Below are 24,151 nucleotides of genomic sequence, written 5' to 3' on the forward strand. Positions count from 1 at the left end.
CGGCCCCCCAAATACTGGGCGCCGAGGAGGTTAAAAAAAAACTTGTTTCCATGGTAACCGCTGGCGCGTCTAAGCGCAAAGGAGCAACTATGTCGGCTTTCGGGGACCAAAACTCAGAGTCCCCCTATACTTTCCATTATCTCCGCCAGAAAAGCTTTGCAGCCCTGGAGAGCAAAGGCACACGGGAGCGCCTACTCAAATGGTGGGGAGGGCCTACTACCGTCTGTCCCTTTCTCGGCAGGACTGGGAGAGGGGGTGGGGGAGCAAGAAATGGGGATGTTTATAGAGAAATGTAGGGAGGTTTGGACTTCGGTGAGCGGGCAAATCGTCCCCTTCGAACCTACTAAGATGGAAAAGAGCTTGGATTTTTTAAAAAAAAAGAACTTACACAAATCCATCTTTTTAAACAGATTAACGGAGTTGGAAGGGACCTTAGTCCAACTCCCCCCCCCCAAAGCAGAAGACCCTACACCATTTCTGACAGATGGCAGTCCAGTGTCTTCTTGAAAGCTTCCAGGGTTCCCCCCCTTTTTATTTTTCAAGTTTTACAGGTTTTATTGTAAGTTCTTTCATCGTTCTGAGCTGTGGTTGAGTTGGGAGGCGTGCAAGTTGATTGCACAGTCAGCCAGATATAAAACTGGATTTGGCATTTTTTTTTAATTTTAATTTTATTTAGTTTGTCAAGCATGTGTAAGATAACAGATATAAGTATAAACATGATTATGAATACAGGGAATGGATACGAATAAGTGGGGACAGTAGGACAGTGATGGTAGGCAGATTGGGGCGCTTATGCATGCCCCTTACAGACCTCTTAGGAATGGGGTGAGGTCAACAGTAGACAGTCTAAGGTTAAAGTTATGAGGGTTTGGGGATGAAACCACAGAGATGCATAGGGCATACCAGGCATTGACCACTCTGTTGCTGAAGTTGTATTTTCTGCAATCAAGTTTGGAACGGTTTACTTTTAAGTGTGTATCTATTGTGTGCTTATGTATTGAGGTTGAAGCTGAAGTAGTCATTGACAGGTAGGACACTGTAGCAGATAATTTTGTGTACTATGCTCAGGTCAGACCAAAGACGGCGTAGTTTTAAGTTATCTAAGCCCCAAATTTTAAGCCTGGGGGTATAAGGTATTCGTGACCCGACAAATGTGCGCACAACAAAAGTGCGCCGACAAAACCACGGTGCAAAAACCGCGACGTCATCAATGCGCCGACAACAGCACGCCAACAGAAGTGCGATTTAAGTTAAGGTAAGGGTTAGGGTCAGGGCTAGGGTTAGGTTTAGGGTTAAGGTTAGGTTTAGAGCGCGCTTCTGTTGGCGCGCTGTTGTCGGCGCGCTTCAGCGCTCATTCATCGGCGCAATTTAGAACTCGCGGTTTTGTCACCGCGGTTTCGTTGGGCACGCTTTTGTCGGGCGCCCTTTTGTCGGTGAACCATAAGGTATTCTGTTGTGAGCAGAGGAGTGGAGGACTCTTCTCATGAAATATCTCTGGACTCTGTATTTTTGTCCATCTATCGGGTCTTTCCTAAGGACCTGGGATAGGCAGATACTGTTGTCTGATGGTGGTGCCGGAAGTATCACGGCAGGATGCAAGCTGTTCTAAGTAAACTGCCTTTCACAATTGACTGATGGTAATTTTGTCAATGTTGATAGTGTTCAAGTAATGTTTTGGGTTTACAACCAAGGCACATATTACTATTGATACTATTGCTTTGGGGGGTGGTCACGGTTGTTCTGTTTGCAGATCTTTGTATTTTCTGATCTCCAAGTACTATAATGCCTGGATAATAAATTATCTGGATAATTTATAATAATAATTATTATAATTATGATTATTATCATTTTAAACTAACAGTTCAAGGCATGGGCATCAGGAGATGAGTCTATCTTCTGTTTGTCTGTCTGCCTGTCTCTCTCTCTCTCTCTCTCTCTCTCTCTCTCTCTCTCTGGAAAATTGCTATAAGATTCTAGTTAGGCTTGCAGTCAGAACATCAGGTTTGGAAATGGCTACACTGCAATCAGAATTTGGATGTGGAATCAGAATAGCAGATTCTGATTGGTACTTACTGCCTGCTTTTCCAAAACTATAGAGATATATACATTAATATAATAATTACAGTACAATTCACATAGAGCAGGAATCAAATAATTTGAAATCAATAAGAGTTTGATGTTCTCATTTTCTCTTTCTGAAAACATCCCAAAATCTTTTATCAAGAATTATATTATTCAGCTTGCATGTCTTTCAAATTGGGGATTTATGGTGATCAATCTCTAATTTTACAAACATCGTTTATGTCTTTTGGGTTAACTAGATATTCTTTGTCCTTGTTTTTGTTTGCATTAGCTCAAGTTCTCTTTGCTTGTTCACTTTTGAACTGCATTGATATTTGTACACAATCCCATCTGTTTTACAAATGCAGACAATTACGTTTTTAAATAACATTTTTTTTATTTTAAAAGAAAATTCATACTCTAATACTTATATATATATATATAAAATTATGTTAGACTTCAGAATAAGACATTCCAAATTTAACGTATACACACACACACAAACATAGACACACACACATACATATACATAAATACATACAGTATGTGTGTGTGTGTATGTATGTACATACATACAACGTATGTATATCTGTCTATATTGAATAGAGTGAGAATTGAATAGACTCGGACTGTGAGAATAACCTTTTTGCTCCTATATAATGTATGTTATGTGACAATATAAGTAGCTGTTTCATGCACTAAATTCAGAAACCTGTTCTATACGAATAGTTCCAAAATTGGAATGCTGTAATTTAGCCTGTTCCAATCATTTATAGAAATAATACAAAGCACATTGCACCCCAGGAATAATTATATTAATATTTTGTTTGCAATGCTAATACTTTTCTTCTTCCTAGGCAGCTTTTGCTGCATACTCAAACTCCTTCCTTTTTAATAACTACAGTGTTAACTATCTGTTTACTGCCTTATTAGACATCATTTATAAATTAACATTAGCATTTCTCTGCAGGTCCATGGATGGCAGAATCACAGCACAGGCCTTCAGTTTTGATCAGAATCTCAAAGGCTATCAACGGGATGATTTCCTAATGGTAGATACACAGATTTTATTTAGTATTTGAAGAATTATTCATTTATTTATATTATTCAGTGGAAACATAAGCTGGCACGTAACGGGGCGTTCCCTCATTTTATCCTCAGAATAATATTCCTTTAAGTTATAAAATGACTCAAAAGTAATCCAATGAACACCATGAAGGGGTGACTTGAAGCTGGATCTCTTGCAGTTACTTCATTACTTTTCAATATTAAATTCAATGCAGTTTAATTCAGCTTAATTACTTTTCAATTCAAGAATCATTCAATGCAGAATGTCATAAATATGAAAATTAAAGCACGAATATAATCAACTGCCATACTCCTGTAGGCAGTTAAAAACTATAGTATGTACTAGATATACCTCTGTAAACTGTTATGTAATAGCAGGGCAAAACATTTGCCTTTGAAGAAAGGGACATACCCTCATAGATCTGTTTTCAGCTATTGTAGAAACCTGCATGGCTTTTACAGTTAGCTGTAACATCAAAACTATGAGTATTTTGTAGGTGGGGAGAAGAATTCGCTGCATGCCATCAATGGCCAACAAATGTATGTCCCGAGGCTGGCATAGATTAACATCCTCAAAGGAATTAAGAAAATACTCATAGAAGGACCATAGAAGGTAAAAGGTAACAAGAGGACACTAACAACAAGATAGATGGACTTGATTACAGCAGAAATGAATGCAAATTTGGAAGCCCTGAAGGTTATTAGAAAGAGGTCATCCTGGAGAAAATCTATTTATGGGATACTGATTTGAAGGCACATAATCAATAGTGAATAATGTGTAGGATTATGTTGATCTGGGGTGGGAAGCAGCTTCAAAATAATGGGTTGTGAGTTCGAGCTTAGAAAAGAACATAAATGTTATATGCTGCTTTTAAATAATGTCTGTATTTTTATTACTGTACTCTGTATTGTATCAAATATTAATATACTTGGTTATTTCATAATTGTAATACAGATTTTTCATTCATAGAAAAATTATGTTTTTGCCTTGACAAGATTTTGAAGCAAATGGACAGATTCTGATTTATAAAGAGACATGGATATATATCTTCACTTTATAGATTTCATCAATTGAGTGATTGCAAGTCTATTCACATGAATAAAATCCAATTTGGAAGGCAATCCCAAATTCCAGACACAGCATCTGATAGCTGTCACCTAATTTATCATGTCTTTCAGATATTATTTTATAACAGAATCTAATAAAAATGGCTTGTCATTGCCTCTATACTTCTAGGCTTTTTTAAATCACCCAGAGGTTAACAGCAATTTGAAATTGCTTTCATCATCTGGACAGTGGACTACATTAAGTAAGTAGAGCATACTTAAAATAGGTTTTTCTTGTCTTTTAAAGCTTCTTTCAGTGTAATTATATTTTTCCCTTGCCAACCACTAGATTTGTAATTGATGTTATCTTGATAACATAATTACAAAGATGAAAATGTTACTCTTAAATTGACATGGGACTATACTGGATATTTTCTCCCTTCAGAACGCTTTATTATATGCTTTAACGTTTTGGGTTAATGATTTGTGATGTTGATTTTGACTTACTGTAAGATACTAATTCTGTTTTCTTTTTAAAAAAACTGATACCAATCAAATGTGAGTGTAGTAATTCCTTAAACATTAGAACGTTTTGAGGCAGATTCTAGAAATCCATAAGGAGCTTAGTGTGTGACAAGTGAGTGGTAGGTCCTCAGCCCTTGTTTGTAGATTTCTTGATATTAGAGTTGATTGAGGATTTTCTGTTCTGTTCTTCTTACCATTCACCTATAAGTCATCTGCTAAAGGTCTGTTGAAGAGTCCTTAATATATCTTAATTTCTTTCTTCAGGGTAGTAGCTCCCTAAAACATATTGTATATTTTATATTTATTCCAGGCTATGCTCAAAAAAGTAAATGTAACTTTTTAGTTTGAAAGGTTTCCAGAAGTAATTTAACAATTTTGGGAAAAAGTATTCTGATATTCCGTTAAGCTTCTAATGACATGGTCATGTGCAGGAATCAGCAGATTAAACTTTTCATTGCAATTACTTGCACTTACCTACAAGAATCAGGTTTGCATTGTGACCGTGATCTGTGATCCAATTTTGTCACCAGAAGATCAAAAAAGGTGTTGCAGGGAACAATGAAATTCAAAAATAAAATCCTTCGTATTGTCGACAGTTGGGAATTAGTCAAGCTAAAACTGGTTAATTTGAATGATAATGGGTTACCCAAGGCAATCTATTGAAGACATAACCATTCTTAGGGCAAACACAATGGATTGTGTATGGATGATCACAATGAAACAGTAATCCTATCCTGAAAATATGATATATGAAAAACCTTCATGTATCTTCCTCTCCTCTCCTCGAAAAGAGCTAGGCTAAGGCATGAATTAAAAGCTAGTTTGGGGTAGTGGTTAAGGTGCTGGCCTAGAAACCAGGAGACTGTGATTTTTTTTTCTGTCTAAGCCTCGAAAGCCAGCTGGGTGACCGTGGCCCAATCACTCTCTCCAGGGCTAGGATTGAAAAATGTTAGCAACTGGTTCTCTGCCTGGTTGCTAGATGGGCATGGCCTATTTGGCCTCCTGAACCACGTTGTGTGTGTGTGTTAGCCCTCCCCAGGCTCTGGAGACTTTTCTCAAGCCTCTGGGAGGAAGAAAATGGCCTCTCCTGAGCTCCGGAGGCCGGAAATAGGCCCGTATCCTGGCTTCTGGAACTTCCAGGAGGCCCATTTTTTGCCCTCCCAGAGCCTCCGCGTGGGCTGTGCATGATGAACGGGTCACATGGAGACTCCTGGGAGGGGTGGGGCAGGGTGGGTGAGGCCAGCCAGTCTTTGCAACTACTAGTTCGGCAAACTGGATGTAAAATTAACATCCTGGTCACCCGAACCGGTCCGAACAGGCTGAATCCCATCCCTGGTCTCAGGCCAACCTATTATGGGGAAAATAGGAGGGATGAGTATTATTGGCTACCTTATTTGTAAAAATAATAAAGGTAGAATAAAAGCCATGATATTTTGCTCATTTAAGATGCTTATAATGATACTGTTAAAGTTAATTATTGCTATTTTCATATATGGAAATATAATCTCGCAGACCTGCAAGTGAAAGCTACCATGCAGATGCTTCTTATCTTTCAGATACTAAAGTGAAAAAAGTTGACGCCAAAAATATTTTGTGTACACAAGTCTCGATGTCATTTTTTGACCGATTATACTGCAAAGGGCTTGTTCGAGAAAATGGGACTATTGTAAAGTGTTTTGATGAATACCATGATGAAATTCTTATTGCAGATGAGTTGAGAAAGGTTAGTAAGTGTATTTTTAATCTCCTGCCAATGTGGACATGTTGAACCTTGTGAGTAATTTTTTTATTATCCATCTATATTTTCTTAAAGTTGTTTTCTTAGAGTAGAAGTAGGAATTATCAACTTTAGGGGGAAAAGGAAATAAATCAAAAATTGGTTCAACCGCAGTTCATCAGTAGGAGGTTTTACAAATAGCACTGAGTTTACTTTTAGTATGATTATATAAGTAGCTCTTTTTGTTTCGGTGGAAGGTTGTTAGTAATTAAGTCCCCTGAAATATTGCAGAACAATTCTTTAGATTTTAGGTATTTATTTTGCAAACCACATTCAGCTGTCATGTACCTGTGCTAGAGCCAAGGCATAGCTCAAAAGAATATGGGCCAAAAAGTCATTTTCCTCCAAGGCTCTTAATTGCAAAATTTTCTAAATGGAATAGCCAGGCTGTTGCAATTGTAAACTTTCTCACTCCATTATCTTCATGCAAGCAGAGACTTTGGCAGGAAGGGGACTATTTTAACTGATCTCCAAGAATCAAGGCTAAGAGAAGATATTAATCTTTTGTGCATGTGTACCTGTATAGAATAGAACCGTAATGGCTAACCTGTGGCACATGTGCCATGTTGGCTGGCACACGTGGCATCGCCCATTCCTCTTCCGGGTTTCTGGCGTGCATGCGCGTGCGATGATCAGCTGTTTTTTGTGCATGCAGCAGTCCCAGAAACCGGAAGAGCTGGTCTTTCGGTTTCCATTGGGTGCATGCATGCCAGGCAGCTGATCATCGTGCATGCATGCACGCCAGTAACAGGAAGACAGTTGCCGGTGCGCAGGCACGCGCTGGAAACAAGAACTTCATTTCCCGGCAGGCATATGCTCACTTGGCAGCTTCCCTTCTGGGGCACATCACTGACGGGCGCGCTTTTCGGCTGATTCATTAGACAATGGTGACAAGAAAGGACGTGAAATGGGGCAAAACTCAATTAACACATCTCACTTAACAACAGAAATTTTGGGCTCTCCTATATTTTTCTTTTGTCTGCTTACTGGGATATTAATCATGTTTTAGGTTGTAGCAGAAAGTTACATTAAAACCAATTCTACTCCAATAGCACATGGAGCCAAAGTTGCTCTTTCCAGAAATGAAGTGTGGACTTTTTCTTTTCTATCGAAGATATAAACAGTATAATTAATATGAGCAAGCAGAAAGGGAAACAATGACACAATTGTTTTTCATCCTACCCTGTGAAGTTTTTTGGATATGTGACAATGAAAGGAATTCTGTGCTGGATCACACCAAGCTGCATTTATCCTAGTCCTGCAGTTTAGCTTCCTTGGGAAGCTTATGCCCAGAAGCTGAAGGTGATTATCTGCTACCTCTTAAAATTTTTGATCACAGAATGCTCTTATTCTTAGACTGATCAGCTATGTTACAAGGGCCTTGCACACATACATCTAGTACGTATTAAAATAAAATCCCAAAACCCTTTGCTATTTGACAATGATGTGAGTATTTTGTTTCATACAACTGTACTTGGCAATCATATTATGACATATTGTAAGGACTACATTGAACTGATGATTGAAGCATCATGTTTTTATATTTGTTCCATTAAGAAAAGTTTCAGCAACTGTTGTTTCAGCAGGGGAGGGAGCCAGAAACTCAGACAGAATGATTTTTTAAAAATACTTCTACAAAATCAATATTTCTGCTCTCTTCAGTGAGTTTTTCCTGGACTTCTTGCTGCCCTCGTTGATATTTAATTGCTCCAGTTCTTTGATAACCCAGCTTTGCAGAATGGAACAATAGGTCCTTTTGTAAATTTTTCTTCCACCATGATGCAGGCAACCTCCTCTGATTCAAGGGTGGATTGTGGGTCTCCTATGTTTATACATGTACAATTATAAGAACCAAGGGAATATATCTGTTTCAATACGTCCAATCCAAGTGTCAATGGTCATATTTCTAGGAAAGGTTGTGGCCTGCCAGCGATCAGTGGAGCTGGCAGCAGATTCGGACAGTGAGGAGGTTGGGGAGGAACATGGATCAGTCCTGGAATCTGGGGAAGGCTCTGATGAGAGCTCTGTGTCAGAGGCAGAGAGGGGGCCAGAGCCATATGCCAGTTATCAGAGTCAGACATCAGTGAGGCAGACGAACAGCTGGAGCCTGTTCCCAGTTTGCGCATGCGCAGAGTTGCCAGATGACGGGAACAGCTAAAGAACAGGGGTTGACTTGGGAGTAAGGCCACAGGGGACAATGAGTGGCCCTCCCAGAGGAAATAAAAGAGAACCAAAAGGGGAGTAGAGTTTGCAGGAGTCAATTAGTTCGCTTAATTGGTTCGTGACTCTCCAAGACTCCTTGCCAAGTTTTGCAGATATCGCCCTGTCAGCTCTTCCAAGCCAGATAAGATCTGTGACTGTAAATCCTCCCTTGAAAGACTTTGCTGGATATGAATGAGCAGAATTTACAGTAAATTGATAAAAGGGTTTTTTGTCGAAACAAGGAGTTTGCTTCATGCTCTTGGGAAGCCTCGGTCAGAACAAAGGCATAGTTCAGAATTGCTTAGCAGATAAGAAGTATGACTTGTTTCCATCTTAACAAGTAGGTTGTTTTTCAAACATATGTACATATCTATCATGTCATTCCCTTTCAGAGTAAGCAATATTATGCAAGCACAAAAAGATGGTAAGAAATAGGTCAGAGAAATTAAAGACTGATGAGGGGAGGGGAGGAAAAAGTAGGTAAATCTAGTTTATATCAACAACATTCAGTATCCAGCTCTGTATTTTTCTCTGGATTCTTATAAATTGCCTGTACTTCCACCATGACCATTCTTTGTCTATTGCCTTGCCATATCCCCTCCTAGTACTGAACCATTAGTTAAGCATTTGATTTATTCTTACAAATGATGTGCTTGCATCATGCAGACAACCAACCTTCCATCCATCATGTAAGTGCTCAATAATTGAACCTTATTCAGTTTACCACATAGTTTGTCTGAATCAACAACCTGTAGTACTTCTCATATTCATGCCTTTTCACAATGATCTGTTGAACAGAAGTTTGGTCTGCACAGTTTCCTGTCATAAAGCCACACACTGCACTTCTCTGATTTTCGGCATCAATATCTCTCATAATTTTTCAATCAAAATTACAAGAAATACTTTTCCAGATGCACTTAATGACCTCTTTCCCTATTAGTTTTTATTTACTTCTCGGCAAGAGAGGAAAAAGAGCATGTTGATCTTCTGGCTCTTAGATGTCAGGATAATTGAAATAACAATGTCAGTTACACTTAAATTTATATAGGAGCTGCTGATACAGTTCTACAGAGGAATTATTGAATCTGTCACTTATACTTCCATAACTGTTTGTCACAGCAACCGAACCGGACAGGTACAGATTTCAGTGAATAATTTGGATTGCAGAAAAAAAAAATGCAACCAGTCTGCCTTCCATTGAGGGCCTGTATATTGCACAAGCCAGAAAAAGGGCTGATAAGATATCTACAGACCCATCACATCCTGAACATAAATTATTTCAAGTTTTCCCCTCAGGACACCACTATAGGGCACTGCATGCCCAAACAACTACACATAAAGATGAGTCCCCCACTCCATGCCATCACTCTGCTAAACATCAAATTCCCACAGCACTGTCTTATCTCTAAGGATACTTACCCATGTAGCAGGACTGTATTACTATTACCTTTCTCATCTTTCCTATTACCTTGCTCCTACTGGTAACTTACGACTACCACTTTGTTGATTATATCTTATGTGTGTATCTTATAATTTATGACATCACTTTTTTGATTGTATACATACTAAGAGCTAATGCACCAGAGTCAAATTCCTTGTGTGTCAAATCACACTTGGCCAATAAAGAACTATCCTATTCTATTCTATTCTATTCACTCTACTCTACTCTACTCTACTCTACTCTACTCTACTCTACTCTACTCTACTCTACTCTACTCTACTCTACTCTACTCTACACTCAACTCTACTCTACTGTACTCCACTCCACTCCACTCCACTCCACGTCTAGTGTAGTCTAGTCCTAGTCTCGTCTCGTCTCGTCTAGTCTTCATAGTGCTCTCTCTAAGCAGTTTACAGAATGCCATAATTGCATGCCTCTTTGAAAGATTGAACATCTATCAAGAATCATTTCTATTTCTTTTAATCTGTTTCTTGTTCTCTTTGGCCAGATGCTTTCTAAATATCTTTTTCATATACACTATATATTTCTTTCATCCTCATTTTTGTAGCAGCTACTTTCATATGTATGTTTTCCTCCATCTACAGTTTTCCCCCCAGTTTATTATTCTCTCAGGCATTTTATATACTTCCCATTAGCACATTTCCATGACACCCTATAATGTTCTTTGCATCAAGCACCTTAATATATTCTTTTCCCATGTCTACTTTGCATTTCATCTGCTATCATTCTTTTTCAGTCTTTAATGGCCCAATCACTTTTTCTGAATTTTCTCATCTTATTCCAACACATCCATCCATGTCCTTATACTGCATGCTGGATTTATTATTTCCATTCTACTCTAATTCTATTTTCACTTTAACTTATTTCCTTTCTTCTAAGTCCATTTCCCCCTAGGATGATACTGTTGATCATACCAAGAATTTGTTTCCTATTCAGGGCCTTCTATTACCCTAATATCTTTCATTGATTATTGAAGATTTTATTACAGAAACAAAAAAATATCATGTTTGTGTGTGTGCCTGGTGTGTGTGTGCCTGGTGTGTGTGTTTGTTTGTGTGTGTGTATTTTTTTCATTCATTTGCCATGTATAGTATGAAACGTTTTAACTTAAACCACATAGTTGAAATACATCTTTTTCTAAGCAGCTATTCATCCATCCCCATTCTCATTTTCTAGTTCTTCAAAAGCCCCAATCTGTTTTATGTTGTCTCCCATATCTACTCATCATTCAGGTCAACAAAGGAATAGTTTATCCTCAGATTATATTCATTCAGAATATGGTCCAGTTTTCCTAAAATTCATTTCTGATTCTTCCATGGTCATTGTTGACGGGAAGATATTTACCAGTTCCTTAATGTACAACTCCACTATTCTGTTTGCCTCCCAAAATAAGACAGGATCTTATTTTGTTTTGACCCCCGAAATAAGTACTTGGCCTTATTTTCAGGGAGGTCTTATTATTTTTGAAATGCAGGAGGCGGCAAGTGTGGTCACCTCACGGCTGCTGCTGTGTTGCAATATTTTCAGGGAAGGGCTTATTTTAGCGCATGCGTTCAAAAGCCCAATTGGGCTTATTATCTGGGGAGGTTTTATTTTCAGGGAAACAGGGTATATAGAAAACATTGTGGGAATCCAGGTGAATTTATATTTGTATATCTGAGGTAATTAAAATATTTCCCACCTGACTATGCCTTTCATTTTTTGTTTCACCCAAGGTACTTCTTCTGGATGATTCAGACCACTATGATTTATTTAATCATTTAGACCGTGAAGAGTTTCTTTTTTGCATCTTTAAACACCTTTGCCTTGGAGGAGCTTTCTGTCAATATGAAGATGATCTCGGTCCATACTTAGAAACCACAAAATCTTTATATAAGGATCTAGTGAGGTTTGTTCCTTATATGTAACCAATTTCCCCATTTATTTTTCAACTGTTCCCCCAGATCTTCAGGTAAAAACTCAACATTTAAAATAAAACAATAATGTAACAATTGTATCAAAAAAGATAAAAAAGTAAATTGGTACTATATAGAATTCAGCATTTAAAGTGTCTATCAGAAGAAAATGCTTTCCTATTGTTTTCCTACAGAATTTGCGCCAGGCAAGTGTCCTTAGAAATTCAAGGTCAAGATACAACAATATAAAATGCCCTAATCTCATTGCCGGTGGAAAAAGTGCTCAAATGTTTTGGTGTCAGTGGCAGGTTCGGTAACCTACTTTAGTGCCAGGTTCGGTACCTAAATCAACCTTACTGCAGTTGATTTAAGGCTAACTTGTTGGAGAAGACTCTAGGGATCCCTTGGACTGCAAGAAGATCAAATCTGTCAATCCTACAGGAAGTCAACCCTGACTGTCGTTTGGAAGGACACCGAGGTGGTATTCAGCAGGTTCTGACCAGCTCTGGAGAACTGATAATGGAAAGTTTGAGTATTTCGGAGAACCGGTAAATACCACCTCTGACTGGCCTTGCCCAGTGGTGGTATTCAAATTTTTTTACTACCTGTTTTGTAGGCGTGGCTTAGTGGGCGTGGTTTGCTGAGCGTGGCAGGGCAAGGTTACTGCAGAAAATAGATGGGGGTGGGGCCAGTCAGAGGTGATATTTACCGGTTCTCCGCACTACTCAAAATTTCTGCTACCGGTTCTCTAGGGCTGGTCAGAACCTGCTGTATACCACCTCTGAGTGGCCCCGCCCCCATTTATTCTCTGCCTTTTAAGTCCCAGCTGATTGGGAGGAAATGGGGATTTTGCAGTAACCTTCCCCTGGAGTGGGGAGGGAATGGAGATTTTACAGTATCCTTCCCCTGCCACGCCCACCAAGTCATGCCATGCCCACCAAGCCATGCCCACAGAACCAGTTGCAAAAAAAATTGAATCCCACCACTGGAAGGAAAAATACTGAAGCTGAAGCTCAAATATTTTGGCCACCAAATGAGAAAACGGAGCTCATTGAAAAAGGTCCTGTTGTTGACTGAAGCTCAAATACTTTGGTCACCAAATGGGAAGAGAGGACTCATTGGGGAAAAAAACCCCTGATGTTGGGAAGGCAAAAGGAGAAGGAGATGGCAGAAGATGATTTGATTAGATAGTGTCATGAACACACTAAGGGATGAATTTAGGCAGACTCAAGCAGATAGTTAAGTTCGGGGGGGGGGCATGCTATAGGGTCACGAAGAGTCATACACAACTTAGTGACTGAACAACAATAAAATGCTAGCTACACTCCCATCCTAGTTCACTTAGTTGTTGAATTTTGAACAAACTGGCATTTCTAAATAAAGCTTATGAGTAGTGTCATGCACAACATATATCATCTTGTAAGGAATCAGTTTAACTTAAGAGTTCGTTTTATTTTTTTGGACCTTGGATAAATATGTCAAAGTGTAAAATGTAAGTTTTAAGTAGCCTAGCTGACTTTATTAAAAGCTGTTTTGTATTTTTTATGAATTTCAGTGTACAAAAGGATCCCGAAACCAAGGATATTAACATAGTATCTACTGTCTTTAAAGTCTGTGCATATGTAAGTATCTTGTTAGTGTAGTATGAAATATAGAACATTTTTCAATATAATTTGAAATAAGATTACATATAAGAGTAATCCAAACAAGCATCATTGTTTATTTTTAAACTGAATCAATCTTTGGTAACACATTTAGCAGATTGGTGTATAATATATACCAATACCCAAACACAGCCACACACATTTATTCACATCTATGGAGGTTCTCAATCTTCCAGTCATAGTTGTCCCAAAGATGCTTTTCCAAAAGAAAACTGAAAGCTTCTTCAGTTCTAATTGACTGGTGAGAAGGAGTTATATTCTTTGCAGCTGTCTGGTTGTTATCTTTCTGAGAGTCATTGAGACAACTTTGAAGTTTACCTGTATCCCCAAAGTCACCTGAATCAGAGGGCAAATGGGTGTGGAACTTCTTGGGATGGCTGAAAGGACTGTGTTGTAAATAGGAGATAGGTAGTGTCATATCCCTCCCCTCTGTTGAGAGAGGGCTGTTCAATTTTAACATAGAATGATGGAAATGGTATCACTTAAAAATAAATTGTATTATGCATTTAATTTTTGGATATTACATAGAATACAATAACAGAGTTGGGAGGGACCTTGGAGGTCTTCTAGTCCAACCCCCTGATTAGGCAGGAAACCCTACACCACTTCAGACAAATGACTATCCAACATCTTCTTAAAAACTTCCAGTGTTGGAGCATTCACAGCTTCTGGAGCCAATTGTTCCACTGATTAATTGTTCTAACTGTCAGGAAATTTCTCCTCAGTTCTAAGTTGCTTCTCTCCTTGATTAGTTTCTACCCATTGCTTCTTGTCCTACCCTCAGGTGCTTTGGAAAATCGGCTGACCCCCTCTTCTTTGTGGCAGCCCCTAAGATATTGGAACACTGTTATCATGTCTCCCCTAGTCCTTCTTTTCATTAAACTAGCCATATCCATTTCCTGCAACTGTTCTTGACATGTTTTAGCCTCCAGTCCCCTAATCATCTTTGTTGCTCTTCTCTGCACTCTTTCTAGAGTCTCAACATCTTTTTTACATCATGGCGGCCAAAACTGAATGCAGTATTCCAAGTGTAGCCTTACCAAGACATTATGATGATATACTTTTATATTTTTCTTTAGTTAATGATACAAAGTAGATTTCTGGATTGATATGGAACAGATATGAGAATTATACTCTGCTTATGATTTAAATATTGAAACATCTTGCAGTTCTTAAGCTATTTTAATATATGAAATGAAAACTATTCCCATTTTACCAATTAGAGAGTTAACTGTGATACCGGGTTACAAATTCTGTCAAGTTTCATTTGGAAAATTTCTGTAATTTATGCAGAACGTTTTTGTGTGAGGCAAATATTCTGATTTGTGTTGAGTCAGGGTTCATCCTCATGTTGCAATAACTGCAGCACAAACATGTCTTACTAATCATTCTTAAATGACATGTTTTTTGATACTGCTTTTGGCTCATTCCCAGTCTGCTGTGTAGACAGTTTAAAATTGTCTCAAGCTGTACTATTTTCTCTCTTCTCAGTGTTTACAATGAATATAATACAGGATGCTTCATTAACAATGTACCTGAGATTGGGGGGTGATTATATGTTGTTGCGGGAAAGTTCTTTCCCGTTTCATCTCACAGCTACCCTGTGCCTTTCAGCCAACTTAAAAACTCCATTTGAGTGATGAAAGATACTTCAACTGATGGAGAATGGTCATTGCAAAAGTTAAGCCATCTGAGCACGTATCCTGACATGATTGCATTCCCATCATCATTGTGATTTTTTTCTGTTTTTGAACTGTAGAGATGGATGTATTTACAAAGAAATAAGAAAGAATGCTTAGTTTAGAAAAACTCACTTGATAGGCAGGATATGAAACGGAAACATAGAAAAAGGTGAAGTTTTATGAATTCAAAACGTATTCACACGACTCTTTGAGGTCTTTAATGATGATAATTTCTCTTAAGATTCAAGCTGCTTGCCGTCTATTCTAAAACAAAGGAAGGTATCCCATAATAGACCAGTTCTAAGCCAACATTTATTTATTTATTTATTTATTTATTATTTAGTTTGTCGCTCATGTATAAGATAACAGGAATAAGAATAAACATGAATAAGAACACAGAAAATGGGTACAAATAAATGGGGAGAGTAGGACAGGGATGTTAGGCATGCTGGTGCACTATTGTATGCCTTCTTTATGGACCTCTTAGGAATGGAGTGAGGTGAACAGTAGACAGTTTAAGGTTAAAGTTTCGGGGGTTTGGGGATGTAACACAGAGTCAGGTAGTGCATTCCAGGCATTGACCACTCTGTTGCTGAAGTCATATTATCTGCAATCGAGTTTAGAGCAGTTTACCTTGAGTTTGTATCTATTCTATGCTCGTGTATTATTGCGGTTAAAGCTGAAGTAGTCATTGACAAGTAGGACATTGTAGCAGATAATTTTGTGTGCTACGCTTAGGTCAGACCATAGGCAGCGTAGTTCTAGGTTGTCCAAGCCCAAAATTTCAAGCCTGGTGGCATAAGGTATTCTGTTGCGAGCAGAGGAGTGGAGTACTCTTCTTGTGAAATACCTCTGGACTCGCTCAATTGTGTTAATGTCTGATATAAAGTGCGGATTCCAAACAGACGAGCTGTATTCGAGAATTGGTCTAGCAAAGGTTTTGTACGCCCTAGTTTGCAGTACAATATTAACAGTGGCAATTAACATTCACTTAGTGGACTTTGGGATGCTCATAAACAGCGCTTAAGCAATGTAACACCTTTCTATTCCCTGCAATCTGATCAGTGGGGGAGAACTGATTTAAGCAGAAAATGACAATTGCCCAGTGAAGCAGGAGAGCATCTTCTTTTTATCAAGCAGCCACCACCTATTCCACAGATCAGTCGTGTTGGGATCATGTTTTGACAGATGGCTAAACCAAGCGGTGTGTCCCTCTGTCAAAATAGACCACCTTCTTCAGTTCCACTTCATAATTACAAATTGTAACTTGTTGATTACTTTTCCTATATGAACATGATTTTCATTTCATTTTCATTCATTTATTATATTTATATGCTGCCCTTTTCCCCCGAAGGGGACTCAGGGCGGCTAACAAATCAAATCAGGGAGGGGGGGGGTACAGACAAAAAATAAAAAATAAAAATGATACATAACAATATATAATTTAAAAACACACAACAGTCATACCATTCAAGACGGGGGCAACAGCTCTTTAGCCCCAGGCCTGTCGGAACAGCCAGGTTTTAACGGCTTTGCGGAAGGCCTGGAGGGTGGTGAGGGTTCGAATCTCCACGGGGAGTTCGTTCCAAAGGGTCGGAGCAGCCACAGAGAAGGCTCTCCTCCGGGTAGTCACCAGTCGACACTGGCTGGCGGATGGAATTCGGAGGAGGCCTAATCTGTGGGATCTAATCGGTCTAGTGGAGGTGATTGGCAGCAGGCGGTCTCTGATCTTGATGAGTGGGGAAATTGTGAATTGGGAATTTCCCAACCAACCTTTCCCATGCATTAAGGATAGTAGCATTATGAAGGCAAACTTAAGACTCAGCAGTCAGGACAATACAATTGATGCCAGCATACTTGTTTACAGATTTAGGGATCAAAGTTTATCGGTAACACATTTCACGCAGTCGTGAGAAATTTGTAAATGAAATTAGTTGACTGAAACACTTATAACTTAGCATAGAACTACAGATGGGTAGATGGATGAATTGATGGATATTTATAACAAGCACTGTATCTGTGTGTCTGAAGGAGTCTGCTAGGAATATTTTATTCTTCATTTATGAAGCTCACAGCGCAGCCTTTAAAATATAAGTTCATAGTTAAATTTGTGAACTGACTGTATCATATTTCAGAGGAAAAGGAGAGAGATCATCCAGATTACAGAGTTTGCTTTTCCAAAAGAGCGAGTTGATGTTTTCTTAATGGAGTTTTGATGCCTTTGTAAGAAACACTTATTGTGATATGCAGTTTTAAATCTTTCAGGCCAAGTTATTTTCCTATTTAATTTGCAACTCAATCCCTGCACAGGGACCACACAGAGAAAATTCTCTCATCCAACACAAACATAATCCCAGATCCAGGGGTGGAGGTGGGAGGGGGACCACATTCTCTGCCATATCCTCTTCTTCCCTCCACCAGACAAAAATAAGCCTCTGGAGATCTGTTTTACCTGCATGCATAGGCCTATAACCGTGTGTCTGTGTGTTAAAGACCTGGGCAGTTGTTTGGCTGCAATGTGATGCACATGTATGCAGTGTTGCCAATTTCAGAATTAGAAAATAAGTCTAACTGAAGTTTGCTTTTGTTTTGTGTGCCTTTGAGTCACTTTTTGACACCTGGCAATTGCCTTAATAAGTCTCTGCAGTTTTCATGGCAAGGCTTTTCAGACGTGACCCGACAAAAGCGCAAACGTCATAAGCGCGCTGACAACACCGCGGCGCTAAAACCGCAATGTCAAAAGCGCGCCGACAACAGTGCGCCGACAGAAGCGCGATTTATTTTAAGGTAAGGTTTACGATTAGGTTTAGGGTTAGGTTTAGGTTTAGGGTTAGGGTTAGGGTTAGGGTTAGGTTTAGGGTTAGGTTTAGGGTTAGGGTTAGGGTTAGGTTTAGGGTTAGGGTTAGGTTTAGGGTTAGGTTTAGGGTTAGGGTTAGGTTTAGGGTTAGGTTTAGGGTTTCGTTACAGCGCGCTTCTGTCGGCGCGCTTTTGTCGGCGCGCTTTAGGGCTAATTCGTTGCTCATTCGTCGCGCGGTTTTGTCACCGCGCTTTAGTCACCGCGGTTTAGTCAGGCGCGCTTTTGTTGTGCGCACATTTGTGGTGGAACCCTTTTCAGAAACATCCCTGCCTCCTTATTCCTAGAACTGAAAGAAAGAGACTGACCCAAGGTCACCCAGCTGGCTTCATGACTAAGGTGGGACTATTAGAACTAATGGTCCCACTGCCTGCTGCCTTAACCACTGCCCCAAGTTGTCTCTTGAATTGAAATTAGTGGGGCTTATAAAGTAGTAAACGTTTGTCACATTTTAAAACTGCCCATCTCGTTCACATACAAAAGTGATGCTCAGTTTTCACTTTGAAAGCACTAAATTAACAACTTTGCTAACCCCCACCCCCCTCAAAAAGAAAGGCACTAAACCATAGGTGGTATTCAGCAGGTTCTGATCAATTCTGAAGAACCAGTAGCAGACATTTTGAGTAGTTTGGAGAACCGGTGAATACCACTTCTGACTGCTCTCCCCCCACTATCTATTCTCTGCCTCCCAAGTCCCAGCTGATTGGGAGGAAATGGGGATTTTGCAGTAACCTTCCTCTGGAGTGGGGAGGGAATGTGTATTTTACAGTATCCTTCCCCTGCCACACCTTCCAAGCAATGCCCACCAAACCATGCCACACCCACAGAACCGGTAGTAAAACATTTTGAATCCCACCACTGCACTAAACATGTTTAATACTATGAGTATTATTAGTATTAGCTAAAGAATTTGCAAAGCGTCTTCCACATAAAAAATGAACTCCCACTTTCTGGCATTAAAATAAATGTACTTAAGAACTAGCGAAAGAGGTAATGTAGTGTCTTAATAGTTTAGTAATAGCAACAAAACCATAACTCCCATTTTCAGGAGAGTACCAATTCATTCATCTATATACTATTAAAACTTTCATTCCCATAATCTTTAACTGGGCACCATAGGGACAACAGCTTTTGGACCAAGGTGCCTCAAATGGGCTAACTTACAGAATGTGTCCAAAATCTTGAACCCATGACTCCTATTGAATTGAAATTTGGCAAACTTTATTAAATATTTTATGACATAAAAGGATCATAAAACAGTTTGTAATAGAAAAGGTAAAACTTTTTCTACACTGATGTTTGATTGTAGACTATATAGTGATGTAAGTACTTACAGTTCTGCTGTATCAGTGGCTCTCAACCTTTTTGGCACCAGGGACTCAAGGCTTTATAGGAGCCTGGGGAGGGCAAAAACAGCTTCCCTGAAGCCTCCAGAGCGCAAAAACCTGCCCTACGGATAAACCAGAAGTTTGGGAACGGACTTCCAGTTTGCTCGTAGGGCCAGTTTAAGCCCTCTGGACCCTTCAGGGACCTTCAGGAGGCTTCCCTGAGGGCTCCGGAGGATGAAAAATAGCCCTACGAGCAAACCAGACTCCAGTTTGCTTGTTGGGTTGTTTTTAGTCCTCCGGAGCCTTCAGGGAAGCCTCCTGAAGGTCCCTGGAAGCCCCAGAGGGCTTTAACCGGCCCTACGAGCAAACTGCAAATCCGTTGCTGAACTTCCGGTTTGCCCATAGGGCCGGTTTTTTTGCACTCTGGAGGTTTCACGGAAGCTCCTGAAGTCTCCAAAGGGCCTCCCGGGGGGGGGGGGGAGCCTCTGGAACCTGGGGAGGGTGAAAAAAGCATTCTAAAATGGGGGAGGTCATACCTGTAATGCGTGCATGCACGCTGGGTGGCTATCACACATTGCATTATGGGTGTGGCCTGCCTGCGCACGACCCCCCTGTGTTCCCCCCGCTTATGGCACGCGAGCCAAAAAAGGTTCGCCATCTCTGCCCTAGAGTCAGGAAGGACTAGCACATATGTGTGCGGGGAACCTTTACCTTTAATTCTTCTAAAGAGGAGCCAAACCTTTTACATTTATATTTTTTCTTATCTTTTTATATTTGTGGTTGATCCGATAATTTTGACTGAGTTTTTAAACAAGTTTTGGGATCTTTAATTGACCATAATACACTTTTAGGTAGATAAGAGTTCTAACTCATGGAAAATGTTGTGTCTGATAGATAGTAGAATTGAATGTAGTTGAGCTTGGGGTACTGTTCCAGGAATCCGTTGGAGTCATTCTCCCAGCTTAGGAATCATAGTCCCAAGTGCTCCTATCACAACTTTTGGCCTTTCCTTTCCACATCATCTCTATTGTTTCCTTCAGGCCCTGATACTTTTCCAGCTTCTCCTTCTCCTTCTTCCTGATGTTGCTTTACTTGGAACTGCTACGTCTATCATCATCTATGTCTTCTGGTCCTCCTGTACTATTATAAAGTCTGGTTTATGTTTCCTACATAACTTCTGGCAGGGAATGGGACAACTTGCCACAGCCAACGTGCTGCAGCCAATTCATCAGGGTCAACTTGCCAACAGCCAACTCCTCATGGCCAATTCACTGCAGGACAATTAACAATTCTATTTAATTATTTAAACTAAATAAAAATTATTTTAATGTTTGCCATTCACATTTAATCCTGTCTCTCCTTTTGCATCCTTCCTTTAATAATTCTATTCCACCATTTCTTCGATATTAGTATAACTCTCGTCCCGCAGTTGGTTGTCCTGAGGCAAGATGATCGTGGCAGGGAATGGCGAGTTAGCAGTAGTGAGTTGGCTGTGGCAACTCCATGGACAAGTCCCTGCATTTTTCTTAACAAGATTTCAGAAATGGTTTGCCATTGCCTCTTTTTGAAGGCTGAAATAAACTGACTAGCCTAAGTAACTCAGCGGGTATTTTTTTACCTAGGGTGGGACCAGAACTCATGATTCTAACCTTAACAATCCTACCAAACTGGCACTTGTCTTAGATTAACTTCATAGAAGTGGGTTTGCAATTCCTCTGAACTTAAAGAATAAATGTAATGAAAAGGAATGTTGCTTTACTATTGATTTACATTTTTAGAGGATTTTTTGTTTAAAAATACTTTGCCAAGTATTTAAAACATACTGGTAAAACATTCGGAAAGTGTTAAAGGAAGGTCACACCATTAGGTTTTCTTTATCGAACTTTCAATTTTCATATTGAAAACATGAATTTTCATTTTCCTAATACAACTGGGTACGTATTTTTGTCTCCCATTTCATCATGAAATTTAAGTGATTATTTCAGAATTAGAATTAGAAAGTTATTATTTTGCCATCTTAATATATTCGCTGCGTTATATTAACAATAAATATTTCGTCCTTTAGGATGCTGATGGCCTTTGTTATCCCGCATCCAACAGCCATGAACAAAATTTTGCCTATTTGATTGTGAACCCTTTGAATCGTCATATCTATGTTTTGTACCATGTTTTTGGAGTACCTTCATTCTGTGAGTGACTGCTTGTGTTATTCAATTAATTCTGATAGAGGAATTAAGTATTGATTGTTGGAATTCCAATATTGTTAGAGCATTAGAAATTACTTGCAAACTGAATGTAATTGATTTTGTTGGAATGTTGTTAAATTAATGTTACCGATGCCTGCATATAGTATTTGAAATGGGCTATTGCTAAATTAACTTACATCCTGTCCTTAGACTTTATTTTTAAAATGTATTGTACTTACAAAAATAATAAATCATTGAGCAGAAAACCTACCAGAAACATACCTGTAAAAGACAGAGTAGAAATAAAAATTAAAATAAGAAAATGGTAAGAGAACACTTGTCAGACCTCAATGAATATATATCACCTGACCTAATGGATTACATCCCAGAGTTCTGAAGGAGCTGGCAGATGTTATCTCAGATCCATTGTATCACATCTTTAAAAAAATCTTGGAGCACTAGGGAACTACCAGAGGATTGGAAAGGAGCTGATGTGGTTCCCATCTTCAAAAAAGGGGAAAGAAACAAACCCAGAAAACTACAGACCAATCAGCCTAACATCAATATCTGGGATGATACTGGTGGGGATGGACGGACCAGATCTGTGAAAATGTAGAAACAAATAAGTTATAACTAGTAGCCAGCATGGGTTTGTTAAAAACAGATCATACCAAACCAACCTTATTTCATTCTTTGACAAAGTGACAAAGCAATTATGTGAATATACAGTATGTCCTCATTATATAATTTTATGTTATTTCTGGATATATTTTTTGATCCTGGAAGGATGGCTAGGTGAGTTATAATTTAAAACTTTAAAACAACAAGTTTAGAAGATAACAAACATCAAAATTAAAAGGAAGAAAAATAGTTAGAAGTGGAACAGCAATATTAACAGCTCTCTTAAAAGTTAAAGAACCTGACCAAATTTTCTAGGACGGAAATATAGGCTGTTGATAGAGAAAAACTCTCCCAGCATCTGTATTTTTCCTAATAAACTGAAAGAGATACGAAAATGTTTGAAATACGGCATGTGGGGCAGATGTGCGGAATAAATCCTTTGTTTTGAGATGATTCGGTTCGAAGAGAATATACATTAGTAATTCTTACAGAAGACTTCTATGAACAAATTTACTCAACATTTAGATTACTAATGAGAAAATGATCACTGCTTAACAATATTATTGCAAACACCCTCAAGGGGCTGCCCTTTCAAAGTATTCAAAAACTTCAGTTGGTTCAAATGCAGCATCCCACGTGATTTTTTTTGCAGGCCTAGAGGTGCATTTGTCATCTTTCCTCCTGGAATTGCGCATGGCTGTCTGATTTTATGGGTTTTTTTGCAGTAGTTGAGGAAATCACAGTAGTTGATAAGTGAATTCACTGTTGTTAAGCGAATGATGTGGTTGTTAAGCAAAGCAAAAACTGAAAGTGCAGAGTTTTGACAAAACTGGAACAAAGCATGGTCATGTGACTGGTGAACCCTGCAAAAGGCTATAAATGCAACTGAAGTTTGGAAGGGGGTCTGTTGGCTTTTTGAATCTGTGTCGTAAGTCCTGTTTTTCAGGTTGGTTGTAACTTTGATTCCTAAGTAAGCAGTTGCAAATCAAGGACAACCCCCCACAATTCTTTCACTTTTTATTTATTTATCAAATTTATATGTCCAAACATCAAATATATATAAAAAAAACAATCATAAAATCACAGTCGTCGTTAAGGATTAAAATATTAAACATTAAGTAAATGTTCTTTTGTCTCAAATATCAGTACAAGTGTATACATGTTAGGAACATGATGTTCATTTTTATACATTTTATTTCACATTCAGTCTTACAAAGTTTAATTTTAATTAAAATGAATTTTTTTAGAAAACATGTAGGGAAGTGAATCCATATTCACTATATGTCTATAGTAGCTTTAAATAGAAGTAGAACCATCAATCACGTGCAATCATGATTTCAACAATTAAATCCAAGAATAGGTTTTAGAGAGATAAAGACACTGGAAGATAACATTCTGGAGTGGTTGACAGGATTAGAGAGGACAAGAAGTTTGTCTCTTAATTTGTTCTTGTATTTATGCACCTTTTTATTTAAAAAACAGTCATAAATCTTAAGTGGTTAGTGATGTGCATCCTAATTATGTGTTGTCCGGTATAATACACTTTTTTTTGAGCAAGTGTCTTTATAATTTGTGTACTGTTGGCAAAAATTGGTAAGGTTATGTCCATTTTAATCACCAGGAATCGGGATCAACTTTTTAAAAAACGTTTTTATTTTATTTTAATATAAACAATCCATCTTCCATTAAACAGTGTGTCTGAATCGGGATCAACTTGGGGATCTATTTACCACATTTATACAGTTGCCCTTTACACACACACAGACACACACACACACA

The 24,151-nt window shown here is 38.8% G+C and overlaps 1 protein-coding gene across 1 annotated transcript; it reads left to right on the top strand.

Annotated features, from left to right (window-relative positions):
* Nucleotides 1-37: 37 nt before the first annotated feature.
* On the top strand, nt 38-22,019 carry CFAP300 (cilia and flagella associated protein 300). Its single transcript, XM_014074262.2, has 7 exons — nt 38-202; nt 3,032-3,113; nt 4,367-4,439; nt 6,258-6,424; nt 11,858-12,030; nt 13,593-13,659; nt 21,631-22,019. The coding sequence occupies exons 1-7, from the start codon at nt 51-53 to the stop codon at nt 21,760-21,762; spliced, it is 846 nt and encodes a 281-aa protein (XP_013929737.2). The 5' UTR covers nt 38-50; the 3' UTR covers nt 21,763-22,019.
* Nucleotides 22,020-24,151: the final 2,132 nt, after the last annotated feature.

The sequence above is a fragment of the Thamnophis sirtalis genome, unplaced genomic scaffold (genome assembly GCF_051295495.1).
Source record: "Thamnophis sirtalis isolate CommonGarterSnake01/CBP01778 unplaced genomic scaffold, rThaSir2_p1.2 scaffold_8, whole genome shotgun sequence".
Taxonomy (NCBI): Eukaryota; Metazoa; Chordata; class Lepidosauria; order Squamata; family Natricidae; genus Thamnophis; species Thamnophis sirtalis.